The 22,134-nt window shown below is 57.4% G+C and overlaps 1 protein-coding gene across 3 annotated transcripts in view; it reads right to left on the minus strand.

The window, feature by feature from the left end:
• Nucleotides 1-22,134, minus strand: part of SOGA1 (suppressor of glucose, autophagy associated 1) — a 72,912-nt gene that overhangs the window by 45,130 nt on the left and 5,648 nt on the right. For all 3 annotated transcript variants that reach the window (XM_055137918.1, XM_055137921.1, XM_055137920.1), the window contains exons 2-3: nt 10,412-10,636; nt 3,175-3,333 (exon numbers count right to left, since the gene is read on the minus strand). In XM_055137918.1, the coding sequence (XP_054993893.1) occupies nt 3,175-3,333; nt 10,412-10,636 (384 nt within the window). The remainder of the gene's footprint in view (nt 1-3,174; nt 3,334-10,411; nt 10,637-22,134) is intronic.

Consider the following 22,134-nt stretch of genomic DNA (forward strand, 5'->3'; position numbering starts at 1 on the left):
AACTGCTGAGCGAACAGAGTGAGCCCTGTCCTCACCATGATTATTATTCAGCCATAGAAAGGAGGGGCCAACTTGTGCCTCAGTACGGGTAAACCTTGGGGCAAAGGATGTGACTCGGTGGTCAAGTACATTCCTGGCATGCATGAGACCTGGCTTCCAACCACAGCAATGGATTTAAAAAAAAAAAAAATTAAAACATGGTTAAACCTTGAAAACATTATGCTAAGTGTAAGAAGTCAGTCACGAAAGATCACATATTACATGATTCCATTTGTATGGAATTTCCAAAACAGGCAAATCCACAGAGACTAAAAGTAGATTAGTGGTTGCCAAGGGCTAAAGGGAAGTGAAGAGTGGGGAGTGGCAACCAACAAGGTTCAGGGTTTCTTAGCGGGGAGGAGGGGTGGGAATGAAAAATGTTCTAGAATTAGAGCACGTTGATGTTAGCACAACATTAGGAATATACTGACAATCACTGAATTCACTGCATACTTTAAAATGGTGAATTTGGGGTCGGCAAGATAGTACAGGGGATAGTGTTTGCCTTTTTGCCTTGCACACGGTCAACCAGGGTTTGATCGCTGGTACCCCATACAGTCCCCTAAGCACCACCAGTAGTGATCCCTGAGCACAGAGCCAGGAGTAAGTCATGAACACCGAGAGATGTGACCCTCGACCCCCACTACACACACACACACACACACACACACACACACACACACACACACACACACAAATGGTGAGTTTTTTAATTACATGTGAATTGAATTTTTTTTCTTTTGGGCCACACCCAGTGCTGCTCAGGGGTTACCCGCAGCTTGTTGTTCTAAGGTCATGCCTGATGGAAACCATCCATCCCCACCCACCCTGTATGTGGATTTTATCACAATTTAAAACTCTCCAAGGGGCCCACGAAGTAGGACAAAGACTAGGAACTCGTCTTGCATAAAGCTGCCTTGGGTTCAATCCCTGGCACCATATATAGTCCCGAGTCTCAGCAGGAGTGATTTCTAAGTGCTGAGCACTGCTGGGAGTGGCTTCAAAACAAAAAAAAAAAATGCCAAGAAGGGGTGAAATAAATAGGTAAAACAAACAAATTCAGCTCAACGGGCTGAATTCATGCTTTGCATGCAAGCGGCCTGGGTTCAACCCCAGCACCCCACTCAGCAACAGCATGACAGACCCTGAGCATGGCTCTAGCGGGGTATAGTCCACACCCTTCCCTGAACCAATACTAATGAAAAATTGAAACTGCCAGAGAGTGAGTTCAGTGGCGAGAGTACATGCTGTGCATGCAGGAGACCTGGGTTGGGTTCAATCCAGAGAATCTGGAATACGGGGCAGCGGGGAGGGTTTCCATCGCCAGGATGAAGACCACAGAAAATGCTTCTCTCGGTGCCTGGTACTGGCCAAGCAGCACACACAGTAGCACTGTAACAAATCACGTCAGCACGGATGCTGGCTTTGTGCCTGGGATACCGAAGGGGACACTGGTTGGCGGGGAAGCTGCTGCAGGCCAGCTGGACCACAGGGCCACTAAGGAGCCCGCTCAGCTTGCACCTTCTCCTCTCTGTGCCCACCCCTCTAGCAGGCTAAGTGCTGTCTCCATGGCAACCTTGTCGTCCCATCACCACAGCAACCTGTCAGGATGGCAAAGGCAGATCTCCATGATGGGAGCGGAGCAGTTAGGGGAAAGATGCAGAGACCCTCGTCTCCATGGAAACCATGACAGGAAGGCGGGGCAGTCAGAAAATACAGAGCCAGAGCAGCTCCATCTCCTGGCCCAACTTTGCCTCCTACCCGGCCTCGCGCCCAACTCCGCCTCCCATCCCGGCCCTGCCCCTGCCACGCCTCCCGCCCAGCTCCGCCTCCAAACACGCCTCTCGCCCCGCCCCACCCCGCATCCGCCACGCCCTCTACCACGCCTCCTAGCCCAGCCCCGCCCTTCCTTCCAGCTCCGCCTCCCCACCCAGGTCCAAGACCTCAGGGACCGGTCAGGGGCAGCAGCCCAGCCTTGCTAACGTCCATTCAGCAGGACCAGGGTCCTGCTTTTAGAGCACTTCCTGGGTGCCAGGAACCACAACGGGCTCCTGACATGCTTAATGTCATTTAAATTTTATCATTGACCCCTGGGCCAGGAATGTGGCTTAGTGGCAGAAGCACATGCGCTGCATGAGTGAAGACAGGAATGAACAATAAACCCCAAGCATTAATAGGGTAACAGCAAAAGTCATTCCCAATCTTCCTTCTGTAATTTCTTTCTTATTTTTAGACAAAACTTATTATTTTTTAATTTATTTTGGGCCGCACTCAGGGGACCATGTAGGGTGCTGGGGAGCAAACATGGGTTGGGCATGTACAAGGCAAGCACACTACCCTTTGTACTATCACGCTGGTCCCCTCCTACTGTTTCTAACTCCTGTGTCACGAGATCAGCAATGGTGAAATGGAGATTCAGGAGTGGCCGTCAGCAACTAAAGGGCTGGGTATGGAGCCGGTGGCGGGAGGGGGGAGTCCCGAGCATGCCTGGAGGAAAGACACCTAAAGGTGTCCTACTGGGTCAGAACTGTGGCCTCTGTCCTAGAAGCTGACATGCCCGTCCCTGGGGACCAGGCCCCAGAACCACTGCTAGGGCACCCTGAGAGCATCCCAGCAGCTGTTCCTCTACAGCCAGAAACCAGCCTGGGCCTCTGTGCACCAGAACCTGGAGTCTGGAAGATTCCATGCTTTCAGGGTCCTCATCTGGGCTGGCGGTTTCCAACTGGCATTTTGCAAAGCCCCCTGGGCCCTGAGGGAGCTGCCAGCAGCCCTACCTCTCCCTCGTGGTTTTCTCCTTCCTAAGAAGGGCAAGAGGGTGCTGGAGAGATAGTACAGTGGGCAGGGCATTTGCCTTGTACATGGCCGACCTGGTTTAACCCCCACAATCCCATATGGTCCTCCAAGCATTGCTGGGAGTAATTCCTAAATGCAGAGCCAGGAGTAACCGCTGAGCACTGCCAGGTGTGACCAAAGGAAGGAAGGGGGAAAGAGAGAACGAAAGAAGAGAAATGCATGGTGGAGGAAGTGACTGAGTCAACAGCTCAGCCATGACTGTGCCAATGGAGGTTCAGAGATCAATGGGAGAGCTGGCACCCCCCTTCACACACCTGGCCCAGCCCCACACCTGGCCCTCACCTCTCTCGGTCGCTCAAGCTCCGTCTGCAGCACCTGCTTAGCCAGTTCCGTCTCGATGAGCCGCTGTCGAAGTTCCTCGTTCTCCTCTTCCAGCCGCGCACGTTTCTTCTCCACGACCTCCAGCTCCTTGTGCAGTCGCACGGAGATGTCCTTAGAGACCTGAGTGAGGGCAGGTGATGAGCGGAGCGGGGCCAGGCTGGGCTTCCTTCCCCCTCCACCACAGGGGTACCCCCCCAGACAGCAGGGACTTGTCGCCGCCAATTTAGCCGATGAAGGAACCAAGACTCAGAGACACCAAGGAATTCACTAAGGGTCACAAAGCTAGAACCCAAACCGGGCACCCTGTGCCGAAGCATCACTCAGTGCCCAAAGCTCAGCTACCAGAGAGTGCCCAGGCCTTGCCAGTTCCTACGAACCCCTTTTCATTGGCCTGGTTTGGTTTCTGTTTGGGGGCGACACCTGGCAGTACTCAAATGCCTAGCCTGCGCTCAGGAGTGACCCCTTGCAGTTCTCAGGGGATCATACTCGGTGCCATGGATCAAACCAGGGTTAGCCGCATACCAGCAAGTGCCTTAGCCCCATAAACTATCTCTATGGGCCCCCCAGTAACTCACTTTAAAGAGAGGGTAGTGGGGGCTTGGAGAGATAGTACAGCAAGTAGGGCGCTGGCCTTGCACACAGCTGACCGGGGTTCAATTCCTGACACAACATATGCTTCCCGGAGCCCTGCCAGGAGTAATCTCTGAGCATAGAGCCAGAAATAAGCCCTAAGCATCACTGGGTAAAGGACTTGGAGGTGGTGCTGGAGTGAGAGTACAGGAGGGAAGACACTTGCTTTGCATGCAGCTACAAAGGCTATGACCCCCATTCAAATCTCCAGCACCACATACGGTCCCCTAAGTATCACTACAGGTGACTCTGGAGCACAGAGCCAGTAGTCCCTGAACACCATGGGGTGTGGCCCAAAGTCTCCCTCAAAATAAAAATAAACAGAGGGGCTGGAGCAATAGCACAGCGGGTAGGGCATTTGCCTTGCACACGGCCAACCCAGATTTGATTCCCAGCATCCCATATGGTCCCCTGAGCACCACCAGGAGTAATTCCTGAGTGCAAAGCCGGGAGTAACCCCTGTGCATCGCCAGGTGTGACCCCAAAAGCAATAAATAAATAAATAAATAAATAAATAAAAAGAGATGAAAGGGCTGGAGAGATAGCATAGTGGGCATTTGCCTTGCACACGGCCAACCCAGGTTTGATCGCCAGAATCCTCCTCTGAGCACCATAAGGAATAATTCCTGAGGGCAAAGCCAGAAGTAACCCCTGAGCAACACTGGGGCTGGTCCAAAAACCAAAAAAGGAAAATAAAGATAGGGGCTGGAGCGATAACATAGTGTGTGTGATAGTGTGTGTGGTGGGGGGGGACGGGGGCGAGAGCATTGCATGCAACCAACCTGGGTTCAATCCCCGGCATCCCATAGTACTAGGAGTAATACCTGAGCACAGAGCCAGAAGTAACCTCTGAGTAAGCCAAGTGTGGCCAAAAAACAAAACAAAATAAACAAACAAAAAAACCCCAAATAATTAAATAAAATAAAGGGAGAAAAACGAGAGTGAAATTCAGAGTAAAATGAAAGACTCAGGCCCATCTGAACGCTCTGGTCAGTGATCAGCATGTGATTCCGGGCACGTCACTTCCCCACAGGGCCTCGGTCTCCTGTGGACGGGTGCGGGCATCACAGGCCTGACCTCACAGCTGACCGGGCCGGAATCAGCTCTCACACAAAGGCTTGAGTGGCAGCCGCTGGTCCAGGAGAAGCCCAGAGAGGGGATGACCCTGGGGTGCTCAGAGTCTCCAGTCGTCCGGGACACTGAACTTGCCCTAGGTGACAAAGACTGGGCAGGTACCCAAGGCATCTGAGAGCAAGTAGCCCCCAGAGCCCCTGTGTCCCATCCCCTTCACTCGGGGGCTGAATCAAGAGCGGGGCCTCTGGGGTCACCCTGGCAGATCACGACCAGATCTGCCCCTGGCTGCGCCGGGCACTGCCGTTTCCAAACACAGGCGGGGGACTAGATACCTTCGCCCTCACCCCTACTCTGTCTCCCATGGCAAGAACATGTAGACTCAGAGTGGAGGTGACTCGCCCAGGGTCACTTGAAGTAAGGAAGAGTCCAGTTGCAAGGCCCCCAGAAGGGGTCCCTGGATTTTGGCCGCAGGAAACGTGCATGGGCAGAGAGCCCAGTGCCCTGTGCCTGCCAGTCTTGGAAATGACCACAGGCTCTCCCCCGGGCCCGAAGGGAAGGAGCCCTCCCTGGCGCTACCCTCAGCCTGGGCCGGAGCCCAGCTGGGCACGGATGTCTGGGCCACGCGAGGCGGGCCAGGAAAAACAGCCACGGCGAGAAATGCAGAGCTGCTCCCTCTGGCCTGAAGCTTGCCAAGTCGGGGGGCTGGGGGGGGGGGCAGGAGGTCCCTCGGACTGGCCCCCAGTGCCAGGCAGCTCTCCTTACCCACAAAGTGCTATGGACAAGCCCTCACTCTCAGAGCAAGGACGGTGCCTGGGGAAAGCCAGAGTCCCGGCTATGCTTCCCGGCCCCACCCCACCACCCTCCAGCCTGGGGAAGTGAAAGTCTTTGTGCTTGCCTGGACCCTGGGGCTGCGCCCTCAGGGCCTGCCTTGCCCAGTCCCCAGTGCCCAGTCCCCTGGGATTTCATTTCCCATTTGCTCTCTGCTGCCAAGGGCTACCTCATCTTAAGAAAACCCAAACCATGGGCTGGAGCAATAGTACAGCGGGAAGGGCGTTTGCCTTGCACACGGCTGTCCCTGGTTCGATTCCCAGCATCCCATATGGTCCCCTGAGCACCGCCAGGAGTAATTCCTCAGTGCAGAGCCAGGAGTAGCCCCTGAGCATCGCTGGGTGTGACCCACAAAGGAAAAAAAAAAGAAAACCCAATCCAATTCAGAGCTGATACTATAGAAAAGCACATAGGGTGCTTGCCTTGCTCACAGCCGACCTGGGTTCAATCTCTGGCAACCTGAGAACCACCAGGAATAATTCGTAAGTGCAAAGCCAGGAGAAATCCCTGAGCACCGTTGGTGTAGCCCAAAAAGAGGAAAGGAAGGAAGGAAGGAAGGAAGGAAGGAAGGAAGGAAGGAAGGAAGGAAGAGAAAAAGAGAAAGAGAGAAAAGAAAAAGAAGAGAAAAGAAAGAGAGAGGGAAGGTAGAAAGAAAGAGAAAGAAAGAAAGAAAGAAAGAAAGAAAGAAAGAAAGAAAGAAAGAAAGAAAGAAAGAAAGAAAGAAAGAAAGAAAGAAAGAAAGAAAGAGGGGCCGGAGTGATAGCACAGCGGGTAGGGCGTTCGCCTTGCACGCGGCCAACCCGGGTTCGATCCCCGGCATCCCATATGGTCCCCCAAGCACCGCCAGGAGTAATTCCTGAGTGCAAAGCCAGGAGTAACCACTGAGCATTGCTGGGTGTGACCCAAAAAGCAAAAAAAAAAGAAAGAAAGAAAGAAAGAAAGAAAGAAAGAAAGAAAGAAAGAAAGAAGAAAAAGAAGAAGGGAGGGAGGGAGGGAGGGAGGGAGGGAGGGAGGGAGGGAGGAGGGAGGGAGGGAGGGAGGGAGGGAGGGAGGGAGGGAGGGAGGAGAAGGAAGGAAGAAAGAAAGAAAGAAAGAAAGGAAGAAAGAAAGAAAGAAAGAAAGAAAGAAAGAAAGAAAGAAAGAAAGAAAGAAAGAAAGAAAGAAAGAAAGAAAGAAAGAAAGAAAGAAAAGCCTTATCCCTGAGGCCCAGAGGATGAGACCCTCAGGCCCACTCAGAGCTTCATGACCCTGCCCACCCCCACCCAAGCCCCCAATCAGGGTGAGTTTGGAATCCTCCCAGCCACTTTCCCTGGCATTCACAGGGAGCTTTTCATGGCCTCAAGACGCGTTTTGATTTTCTACCCCACTCTCAGGCTCTGAAAGGAGCTGCCAACTGCCAGGGTCACACATCCGGAAGCTCGAGGACCGAGGTTTGGAATTCAATGGGTCAATTCTAGGATCTTGGGCAATTCTTCTCTTTGGAAACCCAGGGCCTCACACAAGCAAAGCACATGCTCTGTCCCTGAGCTTCCCCCCCCCAGCTCCCTATCTGTTTGATTTCCTGTTGTTTTGTTTCGGAGATGCCCAGAACTTAGAGGTTACACCTCAGTAGGGCTCAAGGGACCACGTGGCACCAGGACTTGAACCACACCTTCTGCACGCAAGGCCTGCACTCGGGCCAGCTGAGCTATTTCTCTCTTTTTTTTTTCCGCTTTTTGGGTCACACCCAGCGATGCACAGGGGTTACTCTCGGCTCATGCACTCAGGAATTACTCCTGGAGGTGCTCAGGGGACTATCTGGGATGCTAGGAATCGAACCCTGGTCGGCTGCATGCAAGGCAAATGCCCTACCCACTGTGCTATCGCTCCAGCCCCCTTTTTAAAATTTTTTCTTTATTTTTTATTATTACTATTATTGGTTTGGGGGCCACAGAAAGCAGTGCTAAGTTAGTCCTGACTGCACTCAGGAATTACTCCTGGCGGGGCCTGGGGGTCCATATGGGGGGCCTGGGATCAAACTCACTGTACTATCGTCCCCGCTCCTGAGGTATCTCTTTGACTCTCTTTTTATTGTTTTTCCAAGTCTCATCATGATTGTTAAAAACCATGGATATGTGTGCCTCTGTGTGTCCATGTGCGAGTGTAAGCATGTCTGCACATGTGTTTGTGTCTCTCTGTATATCTATGTATGTGTGTGAGTGTGTGTGTCTATGTGCGCATGCGTGTCTCTGTGTACGAGTAATCTATATGTGAGTGTGTCTATAGGCGTTTGTGTGCGGTGAGTGTATGTGAGTGTGTCTATGAGTGCGAGTGTTATGTCTGTGTAAGGTGGGGAGAGGGTGACCGCACAGGAATCGGGGCCTGAGATCCATTCCGCATCACTCTACCTGCTCCGTACATCACAGGAGCTGCAGAAGCCCGAAAGATGGGGCTGTCTGTCCCCCACTGTTAAGAGAAACACAGACAGGGTGGCCACAGGGCAGGCAACAGCCTCTGGGAGTTTCTAGCTCTAGCTGGGGCTCAAGCACCAAGGGAAGTCAGCTTTCCCAGGTCCGCCTTCCCCAGGGTGAGGGGGGAGGGGTGGGGTGTGTGTGTGTGTGTGTGTGTGTGTGTGTGTCCCTTGGGGGACAGAGGCGCCCAGGATGAGGAGGGGAGGGGTGGTGTGTGTGTGTGTGTGTGTATGTGTGGTGTGTGTGTGTGTGTGTGTGTGTGTGTGTGTATGTGTGTCCGTTGGGGGACAGAGGCGCCCAGGGTGAGGGGGGAGGGGTGGTGTGTGTGTGTGTGTGTATATGTGTGGTGTGTGTGTGTGTGTGTGTGTGTGTCTGGTGGGGGACAGAGGCGCCCAGCGGGCTGCCTGAGCGCGGATGAGCTCAGCTTTCCAGCTGCAGGGGCGGAGAGGAGGGAGGGAAGGGCTAGGCAGATGCTGATTGGCTGTTTCAAATCTCAACAGAAGGGGCTGCTCCCCTCTGCCCTGCCGCTCCCGCTCCCTCTCTCTCAAGCACACCCACCCCAGCTGCTCTTAAGCTCTCAGCTTTATCTTGCACACCCCCCACCCCACCCCGCTGCTGAGCGCTCGCGCGCGCGCACTCTCTCTCTCTCTCTCTCTCTCACACACACACACACACCACACACCACACACCACACACACACACACACACACACACACACACACACACACACACACACACACACACACACACACACACACTCAGCGGCTCTGAGCTCTCCCATGGATGTGCTAACAGCCCAGCCCAGCCTGTCCACTCCAGCCTGCTGCCCTCTTGCCTCAGATCTTAACTCTGGGTCCCAGAGGATTAGTCTGACGCGGGGCTTTTGCTCTTGGCCAGGTCCACCCCGATCCAGACACGGAAACATGAGTCTCCTGAGCCACTGACAGGCGCTGCCGGCTGAGGCGAGGGGCACTTCAGCCGTCAAAGAAACCACCTTTCTGGGCTCGGTTTCCCCTCACACTGCACCCACACTCAGGACCCAAGTATGCAAGAGTGAGGACACCCTCTGCCTGCGAGCGCGCCTGGTTGCCCCAGGCCTGCCAGGGTCCCACTCCTGCCACACAGCTGAGCTCCGGGAGCAGGGGCCAAGCCCGAGTCCCAACGGTCTCCGGAGTGGCCCCTTCTGCTTTCTTTTCTTTTCTTTCTTTTTAATTTAATTCTTTTTGGTTTTGTTTTGAGCAGTGCTCAGGGCTAACTCCTGGCTCTGCACTAAGGAATTACTCCTGGCGGGCTGAGGGCGACCATGTGCCAGGGGCTGCACCCAGGTCTGCAAACTGTGGGGCAGGCGCTCTCCTGCTACACTGTTTCTCTGGGACCCCTCCTGCTTTCTGCAGCAAGAGTGGCCAGGCCAGAGGCCAGCTTGAGAGAGGCTGCTGGCTGCACGGGGAGTGTCATCACAGGTGCCTGAGCAGACCCCTCCTCTCCTGGGCCTCATGGCCTGGTCCGGAAAATAGGGCCATTGGTAATAAAGCTAATGGGGGGGCACCCCAGTGGTGCCTGGGGGGGCCTCCCAATGCCACCCAGCATAGCAAGCAGTGGGTCTGTGACGGTTTGGTGACTGGACCTGGCAGTGCTAGCGGCCACCAGGGTACCCAGGAAGTGCTCAGGGAGCATTTTTTGTTTGGGGGCCACAACCAGTAGTGCTCCTACCTCTGTGCTCAGGGACCACATGGAGAATCTAGTCAGGTCAGCCTCCCGCAAGGCTAGTGCCCTGCCGCTGGCCCCACGCTGTACTCGCCCTCTGCAGGGAACATTTTTGTGTGCTACAGTCACACCTATGGTGATCGCATCCGTCTACTTTCATTTATCTTTTTTTTTTTCCTTTTTGGGGTCACACCCGGCGATGCACAGGGGTCACTCCTGGCTCTGCACTCAGGAATTACTCCTGGCAGTGCTCAGGGGACCATATGGGATGCTGGGAATCGAACCCAGGTCAGCCGCATGCAAGGCAAACGCCCTACCCGCTGTGCTATCGCCCCAGTCCCACGTTTCCCTATTTTTGTCTTGCTTTTGGGGCCATACCTCACGGTGCTGAGGGTTTCTCTCATCTCTCAGCGTGGTCCAGGGTCCACCCCAGGCCTCCTGCATGCCCACTGACCTATCGGTCCCGCCCCTGGGACAGGTGGAGGGGAGGGTGCAGGCAGCCATGCGCTCACCTTGACGTCCTGCTCCAGGCCCCGGATGAGCTCACCGTCCACCTGGCCGGTCTGCGCGGCACGGAGGCTGCGGCGCTCGGCCTTGCGCAGCCGGTACTGCAGGATGCGGCAGGTCTTGCTGGCCTGGTCCAGCTGCTGCCGCAGCTCCTGCAGCTGGTACACGTCCTCCTCCATGTAGACGTCCCGCATCTCCAGCATCTCCGCCCGCAGCTCCTCGATCTCATCCTGCACGGGGAGGAAGGCCCGGTCACGGACAGCCCGCCCCCGGGGGTGTCGCCGTACAGGGTGAAGCGGACTTGGTAAAAGTCATTTCGTTCAGGACACGGAGGTTGGGAGTTGACCCTGGGCGAGCTGGGTGCCGAGGCAATCACTGGGGCCTTCATGAGGGAGGCAAGGGGGCAAAGGGAGAAGGCAATCTGGTGCACTTTTATTTTATTTTTTTTAGCAGGGTGAGGGCCTGGGGGGCTCCCCAACGGTGCTCAGGGCCTGGTGGATCACGCCTGGCTATCCTCAGCCTGGCTGTGTAGGCTGATGGCTCAGTGCTCAGGGACGGAGCAGGGCCTCGGATCCAACTCAGGGTCTCACTCCTACGAGACACGCACTCCAGCTTTGGGCTCTAGCCTGCAGCTGAGCTCCGGAGGAAGGACCGTGAGCACTGCAGGCCGTGCCTAGGAGTTGGAAAAGGAACAGATTCGGCCCCCCCCCACCCCGGTGCCCCATCCACAAACCTGGTGACTTATAACTAATCTGAGATCAGTGCCTGGGGGACCCTGTGGCACCGACTGTGTGCACAGCCACGTGCTCCAGACCGCTGCGCTATCTCCCCAGCCCGGCAGGAGGGTTTGGAGAGAAGGGGACTGCGAGGGTGACCTCACTTCCTCAGGGCAGCTCCCCACATCTCTGTCACTGTCACTTCCCGCTTTGTCCCCCGGAGCACAGCTGCAGCTCTCTCTGTGAGGGCCGGTCTCCCTGAGAGACACGGAGTGCCCGGGCCCCCCAGGCGCAGCCCACTGCATCCTCCTGCCCTTCCAGACTCCCCACAAACACTCCGGGGAATGAATGAGCGTCTTTCTGGCCAGGGGACAATGGCAAAGACTGACCAATGGAAAGTAATCGTCAGAGTCTGGGGCTGAGTGAGGCGACGGCAGGAGAAAGGGGAACTGTGTGACCAGGCACAAATGTGGAAACTGGTCCCACGTGGGCACAATGCTGCTTTCACGGCCACTCCACGGGCGGAACCCACACGCTCGAAAGAGAAACTGAGTCCTGGGCGATGAAGAGCTGCCGGACGAAGGCTGCCAGGGAGGCAGAGAAGCCCTCCAGGACCAGGAAACCTACCAAGGCCGCAGCCCGCACACGGGTCTGGCACCTGCGCCAGTGGCTTCACCCACTCCTAGAGTCTTGGCTCTGTCCAACAACAACAACAAATCCCAGGGGGTTGGGGCCAGGGAGTGGCTCAATGGTAAGAAGAGAGAGAGGCAGGTGGGGGAGGACGAGGGAGGGGGAGAGAGGAAGAGAGGGGGAAGACAGAGGGAGAGAGAAGGAAGGGAGGCCAGGCAGAGTGGAAGGGAAGGGGTGCTTTGGGCTGGGGCGAGGGCTGAGGGTGGAGGCTCTGCACGTGGGAACCCAGGTCAGTCCCTGCACCAGGGCAGCCCCGAGAAAGGTGGTTCCCTAATGGGGAGCGGCCTGGGGAGTCCAGTGCCCCCTCGACTGAACGCTTCAGTCCAGTGCCGGGACGCTCCAGGTCAGTTCTTCTGCAAGCTCGGGGGGAGTGTGTGTGTGCTGGGGGGGGTGGTGCTGTTCCAGCTCAGGGCCCACTCGGGTGGCCTCTGCCCGGCTCTGACTCCGGGAACTATTGCTCAGACGGCTGTGAACTCAGAAAAGGAAGAGCTGCCGGCTTCCCCCAGCCCCCAGACAGCCGCCCGCCCTGCGCCACAGCTCACTGAGGCAGCGTCCTGTTTCCCTCCCCCCGCCCAGGGTGGGTTCCTGAGTCCCCCCCAACCGTGGCTCGGCCCGCACCCACTGCAGAGGCCTGTTCTGCCCCGGGGGACCCCCACCCCACTCCCAGATGCACACCGACTCACCACGCCACCCCCCAGCCAGTGGGCAGAACTGAAAGTGGGAAAGAAGGAAGTGGGTCCGGCTAGGCCACAGGGGTTCGAGACAGGAGGAAGCGAGGAGCCGGCTGCCAGGCTGGGATCAAGGAAGCAGAAAGGAAAGGCTCTCGCAAAGCAGAAGGCCGGGCCCGCACAGTGCTAGGAGGAGGCGGGGGTCTGAGTGGGCCCCAGGCTCAGGACGCCGAGCTGCCCTCTCGGGCGATGAGAAGCAACATCTGCCAGCCCGGGCCGCTGGGCACGGGAGTCACGGGGAGACCGCTTGTTTTTTTCCAGATGATTGATTCTCTGGAGGGCTGGAGCGATAGCACCGTGGGTAGGGCATTTGCCTTGCACGTGGCCGACCCGGGTTCAATTCTTCTGTCCCTCTCGGAGAGCCCGGCAAGCTAACAGAGTATCCCACCCACACGGCAGAGCCTGGCAAGCTACCCGTGGTGTATAAGATATGCCCAAAACAGTAACAATAAGTCTCACGATGGAGATGTTACTGTTGCCCGCTCGAGCAAATCGATGAGCAACAGGAGGACAGTGCTACAGGGAAGGGACGGATTCTCTGGATCTGGATGGTACAGAGACCGTGACCCCCACAGCAGCTTTCTACAGGGTCCTAGTGTGCAGGGGGGGAACCTGTGGGGAATGCTCCCGGCCCCCACGGCGCCCCCCTAAATCAGGAACTCTGGGTACGGGCACCTCCCAAGGGCCTAATGCCCTTTCTGGGTCTTCTTCCCGCCAGGCCTCGAGCCCGGGCATCAGCACAGGACTCAGGACTGAACTTCCCCGGGCTGGGCACGGCGGGCTCTGCAGGGCCTCAGCCGGCTGCCTTCCGGGTGGCCACGGGGGCTTGTCCCAGCCGCCTGCAGAATGTGAGCAGCACCCCCTGGCACTGGCACGTGAGAGGGCGAATCACAAAGGCGGGCTTGTGGCCAGAGGGTGGGGTACAGCGCGTGGGCAGAGCCCCGTGGAGGCACTCGGGTCTGCTGGAGGCGGGGGCAGGGCCAGCGGTGGCTGTGGGGAGATGGGGAGAACCCCGCTTTACTGGAGGTGCTCAGGCTGGCTGGGGGACTCACTAGGCAGTGCTCAGGAAGACCGCATGCAGTGCTGGGTATCAAACCCAGGTCAGCCACATGCAAGGCCAACAGGGACCCCTCCAGCCCCCTCAGGCGTCACTGAGCCTCCAGGGGTCCCTCCTGCAGTCCCACTGACAACAAACAGGCTGGGGATGTGGGGAGCCAGATACTCAGGAAATAGCTGGGGGTGGTGGGGGAGGGGGCCAGTGCCTTCAAAGCCAGCTCGGCCAGGGGCCAAGCTCCCAGGACCTCGGGCCCAGCCCCCCACAACCCCCACAGGAGGGCAGCGAAGGAGGGGCTCAGCCGACTCAGCAAGGGGTCCCCACCCCCTCCCACAGGACAGGAAACCCCAAACCTCACCCTCCATCAGGGAAAGACCAGGTGGAACCGCCTAGGTGCCCTGAGCCCCATTCAGAAGCTGGGGGAGGTGAGAGACCAGCCAGGTGGGCAGCCCCCACCCCCTCCCCCAACCCCGCCCACTCTACTCTCTCCAACTCACCTCCCCTTCCTGCTCGCAGCTCAACAACCGGATTATTTATCCTGGACTGAAAGCAGGGAGTCAGGGGAGTGGAGAAGCTGGCAAGGCATCAGCCCTTCCCCTTGGGGTTGATCCCGCCAGACTGCAAGGAGGGGGGATTACCAGCTCAACAGAACAGCAGCCCACCCCATGGCTGCTTCCTCCCGGGTCCCTCCTACGCCTCCCCACTCCTGGGTGCCCCTGCCCTGCACCCTCAGCGGCAGCCTGCCTTCCCAGGCCTTTAAGGCTTTAAGAAGCGCTCCCCGGGGCCAGAGCAACAGTACCGTGGGTGGGGTGTTTGCCTTGCACGTGGCCAACCCGGGTTCCACCCCTGGCATCCCATACGGTCCCCCAAGCATCGCTGGGTGTAAGCCAAAAAACAAAAAAAATAAACAAAATAAAGGAGTGCTCCCCTCCAGGGAATGCTCACTCATTATTTGCCCATTTTGCAGAAGAGGAAACAGAGGCTGAGAGGTTGCCCAAAGCTGCATAAGCATGGGACTGAGGGCTGCTCAGGCGTTCCTTTTGCTGGGCCAATTCCTAATGATCTCGTCTTTCCAGAAGGATCCCTCCTGCCCCAGTCTGACTCAAATTCCCCTCTGAACTCCCGTCCTCTCTGAGGCTAACGATTTCGGCTTGCATCTGCCTGCCTGCACATCTCTCTCTCCCCTCCACGGGCTGGGAGGAGGGCAGGGGCCGGGGTGCCTCGTATCTGGTCCCCAGCATCACCCAGGACGGGCCGGGACACAGATCAGGAATACATCCCTCTGAGGGAACCAGTGAGTGAGTGAGAAGGAAGAGAGTGGGGGAGGGTGTAGCTCAGGGGACACACACACACACACACACACACACACACACACACACACACACACACACACGGATTCTGTTCCGCCTCAGGGGGACAAGCCTTCCTGATGGCCTCCCCATGCCAACCCTATTGTCAGGGGAACTTGGGCAGCCCTAGAAATGGCCTCAGACACCCCCAGGCCAAAACTGAAAGACGGGCAGACTCCCCACGCTCCCCTCTCCACTCTCTGTCCCCAAATGCATGTCCCTGTCCCCTGCTGGCTGCCTGGGCCCAGAGGTCAGCCTGCAGGAAACAGCCTCTCAGAGGCAGACCCGATCCCCGAGATGGAGCAGTTCCCAGGAATCCTGGGGGAATCGGCCAGGAAGAGTCTCTTTAGTGCAGGCCGGGCTGGAGGGCCAACCATGAGCTCACTCCCCTGCTAAGAATAGCAAGTGCTCCCCGAGCACAGGACTGCAGCGTTTACAAAGACATTCCCGTTGAATCGCCTCCCGTGCCCATGCAGGAACCTCAGGGCCGGGCAGGAAGGGGATGGCCATCCCTGATCCGGAGAGGAGCTTCGAGAAGCTCAGCTCACACAGAGAAACCTTCAGCTTACAGACCTCAGGCTCCTCTGTCCCCCCCAGAACTCAGAGTCCATGAACTTGAATGAGAAGGCGGAAGAGCCACATCCTTACTTAACCCCTAAGGTCCGATTAAAGCACGGGCAGCCTTCTATTCCTGACCTGCTGCGGTGGGGTGAGCAGGGCTACCAGGGACAGATATTTTCATTTCACAGCACGGCGCTGGCTACGGGAACGTCACATTGTGTGTCCTCATCAGCACTTGGAAATCCCAGTGGTTAATAGACCTGACACCTGTCACCAGATCCCTGAGTTTACAAACACACATATTACTACACGGGAATGAAAATACATATTTTGACAACCGTATCTCAATACACTTAGTTTCATTTGCATTTGATTTACTTTTCTTGGTGCTGAGAACTGAACTCAGGACCGCACACATGCCAGGCAGGGATTTGACTGCTGAGTCGCTTCTGAATCCTGCATTTTGTTTTTGTTCTAAATTTTTTTTTTTTTAGTCACACCCATGCTCAGGGCTTATTCCTGGTTCTGTGCTCAGGGCTCACTTTGGCAGTGCTCAGAGAACCACTGGTGGTATTGCGAGTTGATCCGACCTTAACGGGAAGCAAGGCCTTAACCCCAGTACTGCTTCTCCAGCCCTGTATTTTTTAAAAAACATTTTTAAAAGGGGCTGGAGCGATAGCACAGCGGGTAGGGCGTTTGCCTTGCACGTGGCCGACTCGGGTTCGATTCCCAGCATCCCATAGGGTCCTCTGAGCATCTCCAGGAGCAATTCCTGAGTTCATGAGCCAGGAGTAACCCCTGTGCATTGCCGGTGTGACCCAAGAAAAAGCAAAAAAAAAATTTTTTTAAAAAACATTAAAAAAATCCTGATTCTAGGGGCTGGAGAGATAGTATGGGGGGTAGGGCGTTTGCCTTGCATGCGGCTGACCCGAGTTCAATTCCCAGCATCCCATATGGTCCCCTGAGCACCGCCAGGAGTGATTCCTGAGTGCAGAGCCAGGAGTAACCCCTGTGCATCACGAGGTGTGACCCAAAAAGCAAAAAAAAAAAAAAAATCCTGATTCTAGAAGGGTCCGAGAGATAGTAGAGCAGGTAAGGCACTAGCCTTGCACGCAGGAGACCCGGTTCAATCCCCAACATTCCATATGATCCCCTAGCCCCACCAGGAGTGATCCCTGAGCACTGAACCACGAGCAAGCCCTGAGCACTGTGTGGCCCATAGAATAAAAACAGACACACAAAGCCCTTCCCTGCCCACACTGCCATGCTCACTGCCCACAGGCCTCCTGGCCTCCTCTCTCTGACTAGGCTCCAGTCACCCAAACTTTCTCCTGCTAGGAGTCTCCTCTCCCATCATTGCTGACAGCCCTGGGCCCTCGCTTCTCCCCTCCCCTTGCCTGCATCGCCCTGCCGACAGGCTGCCCCTCCTACTGGCAGCTGCCACTTTCCTGCTCAAATGCCGCCTCCTCTGAGAAGTCTTCTAGGCCCCACTAGGCTCAACGCTGGGTTTGTTCCATTGGCTGCACTGCAGGCATCTTTGTTCAGTGGGGTTATTTTATTTCCTGGTCTGTTAACGTGGGCCATGTTCGTCTCGGGAACTAGAACAAGAGCTTCGAGAGGGCCAAGCCCACAGGGTGCTGGGCATGGAAAGGAACAGCTCAGTGAGCACTGCCCAGTGAGGACGTGAGGGATGCCACTTCCTGCTGGTCCCAGCCGCTGCTGCTGCTGTATGACATTGAGATCTCAGACCCCAGGGCTGGGCTCCATGCCCAGCCCACCAACTCCACCTCCTTGCGGGGTCCCAAATCCACCCACACCCAGAGCCACTCAACCTGGCAGAGCTGAGCCTGGGGCATAGAAGCCCACCCTGCAGGGCAGCAGCTCAGAATCTCCCCACCCGCCCCTCCCTCAGCCACCGCCCAGGCGGCCAGCCCATCTGCCATCCTGGCGTGGCCCCGGAAGGGCTGACCTGAAGAGGGGCCAGCAGCGGCCACAGGCGGCCTGCCAGGCCCCGCCCAGCCCCAGGCAGGGCCGCCATCTGCGGTCCCTTCTGCCCTCCCCGGGGGTGGGGGGGTGCTGTCAGGGCTCCAGATGAGATCATTGCACTAAGCCGGCCAGGGAGGGGGGAGGCCCTGCCAGCGCCACGGGAGGGGCTCGGGCAGGGACTGGCCTAGCAACGGGAAGGGACCTGAGCACAGAGAGGGGCTGGGGCAGCCCCAGAATCTCCCAGAAGGCCCCAGGCCTCCCAGGACAGAGGGTAGCCCCACTCCACACCATGTGGTGGACATGAGGTTCTAGTCTGGGGGGCATCGGGACGAAAGGTCCTGAGAAGGAGACACCAGCCAGGGATCACCCTGCCCCAGGGACCCCTGCTCCAGGGGGCTCAGTGGCTGCCGCATGAACCCACGGGGTCACAGAGAAGACAGGGCCTGGGCTGACCTCCCCAAAGAGCAGGGGCCCCCCAGAATCCACCACTGACGGGTGAGGGGCCCAGGGCAAAAGGGACAGCGCGGAGCCCAGGCCCAGTCCCGGTGCAGAGCAGGGATGGAGCCTGGTGTGAAACCTGCCCTAGGACGGGGTCTGCCCAGCTCATGTGGGAGCGAGTCCCCCTACGCACATCTGTGTGTCTGCTCCTCTGCGTGCGTGTCTCTGTGTTTGTATTTCTAAGTCCCACGTGTGTCTGTATTTCTGTGTATCTACACGCATGTCTCTGTGTGCATGCTGTGTGCCAGTGTCTACGTGTTCCTCTGTCTGCACGCCTCTGTGCGTCCGTGCATGCATATCTGAATGTCCCGTGTGTGTCTGTAACTCTGTGTCTGTCTGTGTGTCTATGTGCATATCTGTGTGCGCGCTGAGGGGAGCAGGCGCCTAAAGCCTCCTGCCACCCGTCCTGGTCTGGCAGGTTGCTGGCCGGCTCCAGGCCTCCTCCTCCTCCTCCTCTCCGCCCCCAGCCCCCCCCCCCCCCCCCCGAGCCACCGGCTGCCTGAGGGGCCCTCACAGCAGGGGAGCCTGACAGTGTCCCCTCCTGCCCTTTCTGTGTGGACAGGAAGGAAGCCGGCTTTTGGATCTGGATATGTTGAAAACATCCCTACAAGGCCCCTGGAGCGCAGCCAAGCCTCCGAGAGGCCTTCCGGGAGGAAAAGCGGCCCGAGTGTCAGAGCCAGCCGCGGCCCGCACCCAGAGCGAGCACCGCAAGCTCCCTCTTGCCACTTACAGGCTGTGTGCCCTTTTCTCTGTGTGTTTTGGACCACACCTGGCGATGCTCAGGACTTACTCCTGGCTCTGTGGTGGGGCTTGGGGGACCACATGAAACTCAGGTGGGCTGCGTGCAAGGCAAGCGCCCTCCCCACTGTGTGATGGCTCTGGCCAGGGTTGACCTGCGGCAAGCCCTAGCTGCTCGGAGCTGCAGTGCTCACCTGCAGGGACTAGACGGGCCCCCAGACAGTCCTGTCCTCCGGACAACACCAGCGGGAGGGTCCATGTGAGAGCTGGCGCTGCCAATCGATTCCTAATCACTGAGCGCAAAAGCTCCAAAGGACGCTTGTGGGAACCCTGAGGTCCCCACACAGGGGTGCGGTGGGGTGCACCCTAGGGGCTGCGGGCGTAGGAGGAAGGGAGGAGGAGGAGGAGGAGGAGAATCCAGGCAAGGGGAAACAGAGGCTCAGAACAGAGGGCAGCGGGAGGGGGCAGGCAGCTGCGTGGACCGTGGTCTGGGGCAGCAGGAGAGCAGTGGGGGACCCTCGGGCCGGCCCTGGGGGGGGCGGCAGATGCCACTGACCCAAGCGGGGTGAAAGGTTTGGCCGGTGAGCTCTCGAATTGGCTCGGCAGCAGCTTCCCTGCAGACACGCTCCCCAGCAGCCTTTCCTGCCCCCCCACTGCCCTCCCGAGGGCGGCAGGACCCGCCTCCCTCAGAGCTACAGGCAGAGCTGAGATTCAAACCTTCCGGAGAGGAAGGAGAGCTGGCCTGCAGCTCCCACCTGCCGCCTGCCCGCCCCCTAGCCCCCTGAGAAGGCCCCAGCTGTGGGCCTCCTGGGAACGCCCTGAGGGGCTTCCCCACCCACTTCCAAATCCAGCACCACAGGGCGGAGGCGCAGCACGGAGGAAGCAAGCAGGGGGCACCGGGACGACCTCAGTGGTAACCTGGCGTGCAGGCCTGATTTGGCTGAGCACTCCAGGCACACGGGCCTGGGCCCTCCTGCCCTCTGCGCCCGGAGAGCGCTACCAGGCCAGGTCCCTGGGCAGCCACCTCACAGGTGCCCTCCAGAGAGAGATGAAGTGGCCTCTTGTAGACGTAGACAGGAAAATGGGCTTATCGCAGGCCTGCGCACGGCGATCTCTCTCTCATTCACTCACACACGCTCACACTCACACACTCTCTCACTTCCCTGCCACCCAGGCCCAGAGCGGCCAGGCCTAGCGCCCGGGTCAGCAGATGCCTGGGGATCTGGCAGCTGTGAGCCAGTCAGCCCTACCCTACCTCTCCCTCCCCCACCCCGCCCCCCACCTGCAGACCCGGATCACTGCCTATCATTCTATCAGGCAACAACTATTTATTGAGCCCCGAGATGTGCCAGGCACTGCTTCAGCAGCTGGGCACAGAGGCAACCACTCAAGGCTAACTGTTCTAATGCCTCTTCCTCCAGGAAGCCTTCCAGCTCCTCGTGAGGGCCCATGTCTTCAGCCTCCTCTACTCTGGCCTACCTCCCTCCTGGTTTCCCAGCAGAACTGGACACTGAAGAGAGTTGGGAAGGGCATGGCCCTCCATGGCCCCCAGCAAAGGGAGTGGGGGAGGGAGAAGAGGGCAAACAGGAAATTCCGAAGATTAGAGGGAGTCACCCCGGGGAACCGTTTCTCCACTGGGCCCGAGGCCTGACAACCTTCCTCTCAGCCCACAGGACAGGCCCACTGCTAGGAATGGGGGCTGGGGCAAGGCCCGAGGGCAGCGTCTCCTATTGGGTGACCCCAGGCTGCTGCCCACCTACCCCCAGCCAGGCCCTGGGGCCCCAGATCCAGACCCACACAGAACTGAGCCCGCCATCACCCAGTCCCCGCCGTGGGAGCAGCCAGTGGAGCAGAAAAAGGGGTTTCTAGTCTCTCCGGGAGACGCAGTCTAGGACTTCATGTGTTTTTCTGTGGGTGAACCGTCACAGGCATGTGTGTGTGTGAGTGTGTGAATGTGCGTGTAAGGGTATATAAGTGTGAAGGTGAGTGACTGTACGAGTGTGCCTGAATCTAAGTATGTGAGTGTGTGAAAGTGTGCGTTTAAGTGTGTGTAGGGTGTGTGTGAATGTGACTATGTGTGAATCTAAATATGTCTGTGAATGTGAGCATGTGCACACGTGTGCACACATGTGTGACTGAGTGTGTATGTGTGTGCATGTGTGATTGCGTAAGTGTGAGTATTCTGTGACTGTGAGCATCTGTATGTACGTGTTTGTGTGCATCTGTGACTGTGTGTGAATGTGAGTGTGCAAGTGTGTGTGGATCTGAATGTGTGAGTGTATGTGTGTGCGTGTGTGAATGTGAGTCTGGGCGCCCTGGTCTGTGACACTCCCAGCCCTGCTGACGCTGTCTGTGATGGGGTGCTGGGTCTGTGGCGTCCCGGGGGTGCCTCCTGGGGTTACCTGAGTCCCAGGGGGTGTACGGGGCCGCTGCTCTCTGGGAACTGAGCGTAGCGTCACTGTGTGTACTTCCGGCAGTGTACTCCGGGACCTGCCCACGTGTGTCTGCGGGTGCGAGACGCGCGCCTGCGTCTCCTGGCTCGGGGCTTCCGAGCCTTCCCACTCGCGACTGCTCTCCCCCGAGGAACGCAGAGCTGCGCGAGCGCAGCCAGAATCACCTTGGATTCGCTCCACGTTGGATTCTGAATGAACTTGGGGGGGCGGGCGGAGGGGTGGCAGGGTTGTTCACGCTCAGAAACTTTTTACTACTGCCAAATTTTTCACACCCCCCTACATTCAGTTTAAGAAGCGAGGTATGGGGCAGGTGCGATAGTACGGTGGGGAGGGCGTTTGCCTTGCACGCAGCCAATCAGGGTTCGACCCCTGGCATCCCATATGGTCCCCTGAGCACCACCAGGAGTGATTTCTGAGTGCAGAGCCAGGAGTAACCCTGTTAGTGAGTAATCAGTGAGTAACCTCTGAGTATCACTGGGTGTGACCCAAAGAGCCAAAAAAAGAAAAGAAAACCATGTGCTGCTCACCCATCCACAGTGTCTGGTGGAATTAAAAAAAATTAAAGTTAGGTATGCAGTTTGCCCACTCTGGGAAACACTGAGCGAGATCAAGGACGATTTTCTACTACTTTATGATAATAAAAGATGTAGTTGGGGGGCTGGAGCAATAGCACAGCGGATAGGGTGTTTGCCTTGCACGTGGCCGATCCGGGGTTCGATTCCCAGCATCCCATATGGTCCCCTGAGCACCACCAGGAGTAATTCCTGAGCACAGAGCCAGGAGGAACCCCTGTGCATCGCCGGGTGTGACCCAAAAAGCAAAAAAAAAAAAAAAGATGTACTTGGATTAAAAACAAAATCATGAGGCAGCAGTAGGTATGGCCGGGAAGATCACAGGCTTTGCTGACAAGAGGCTCGTGTGCCAGCCCCAACCCGGCACGGCCCCCCAGCACCTA

The sequence above is a fragment of the Sorex araneus genome, chromosome 5 (assembly GCF_027595985.1).
Source record: "Sorex araneus isolate mSorAra2 chromosome 5, mSorAra2.pri, whole genome shotgun sequence".
Lineage (NCBI taxonomy): Eukaryota > Metazoa > Chordata > Mammalia > Eulipotyphla > Soricidae > Sorex > Sorex araneus.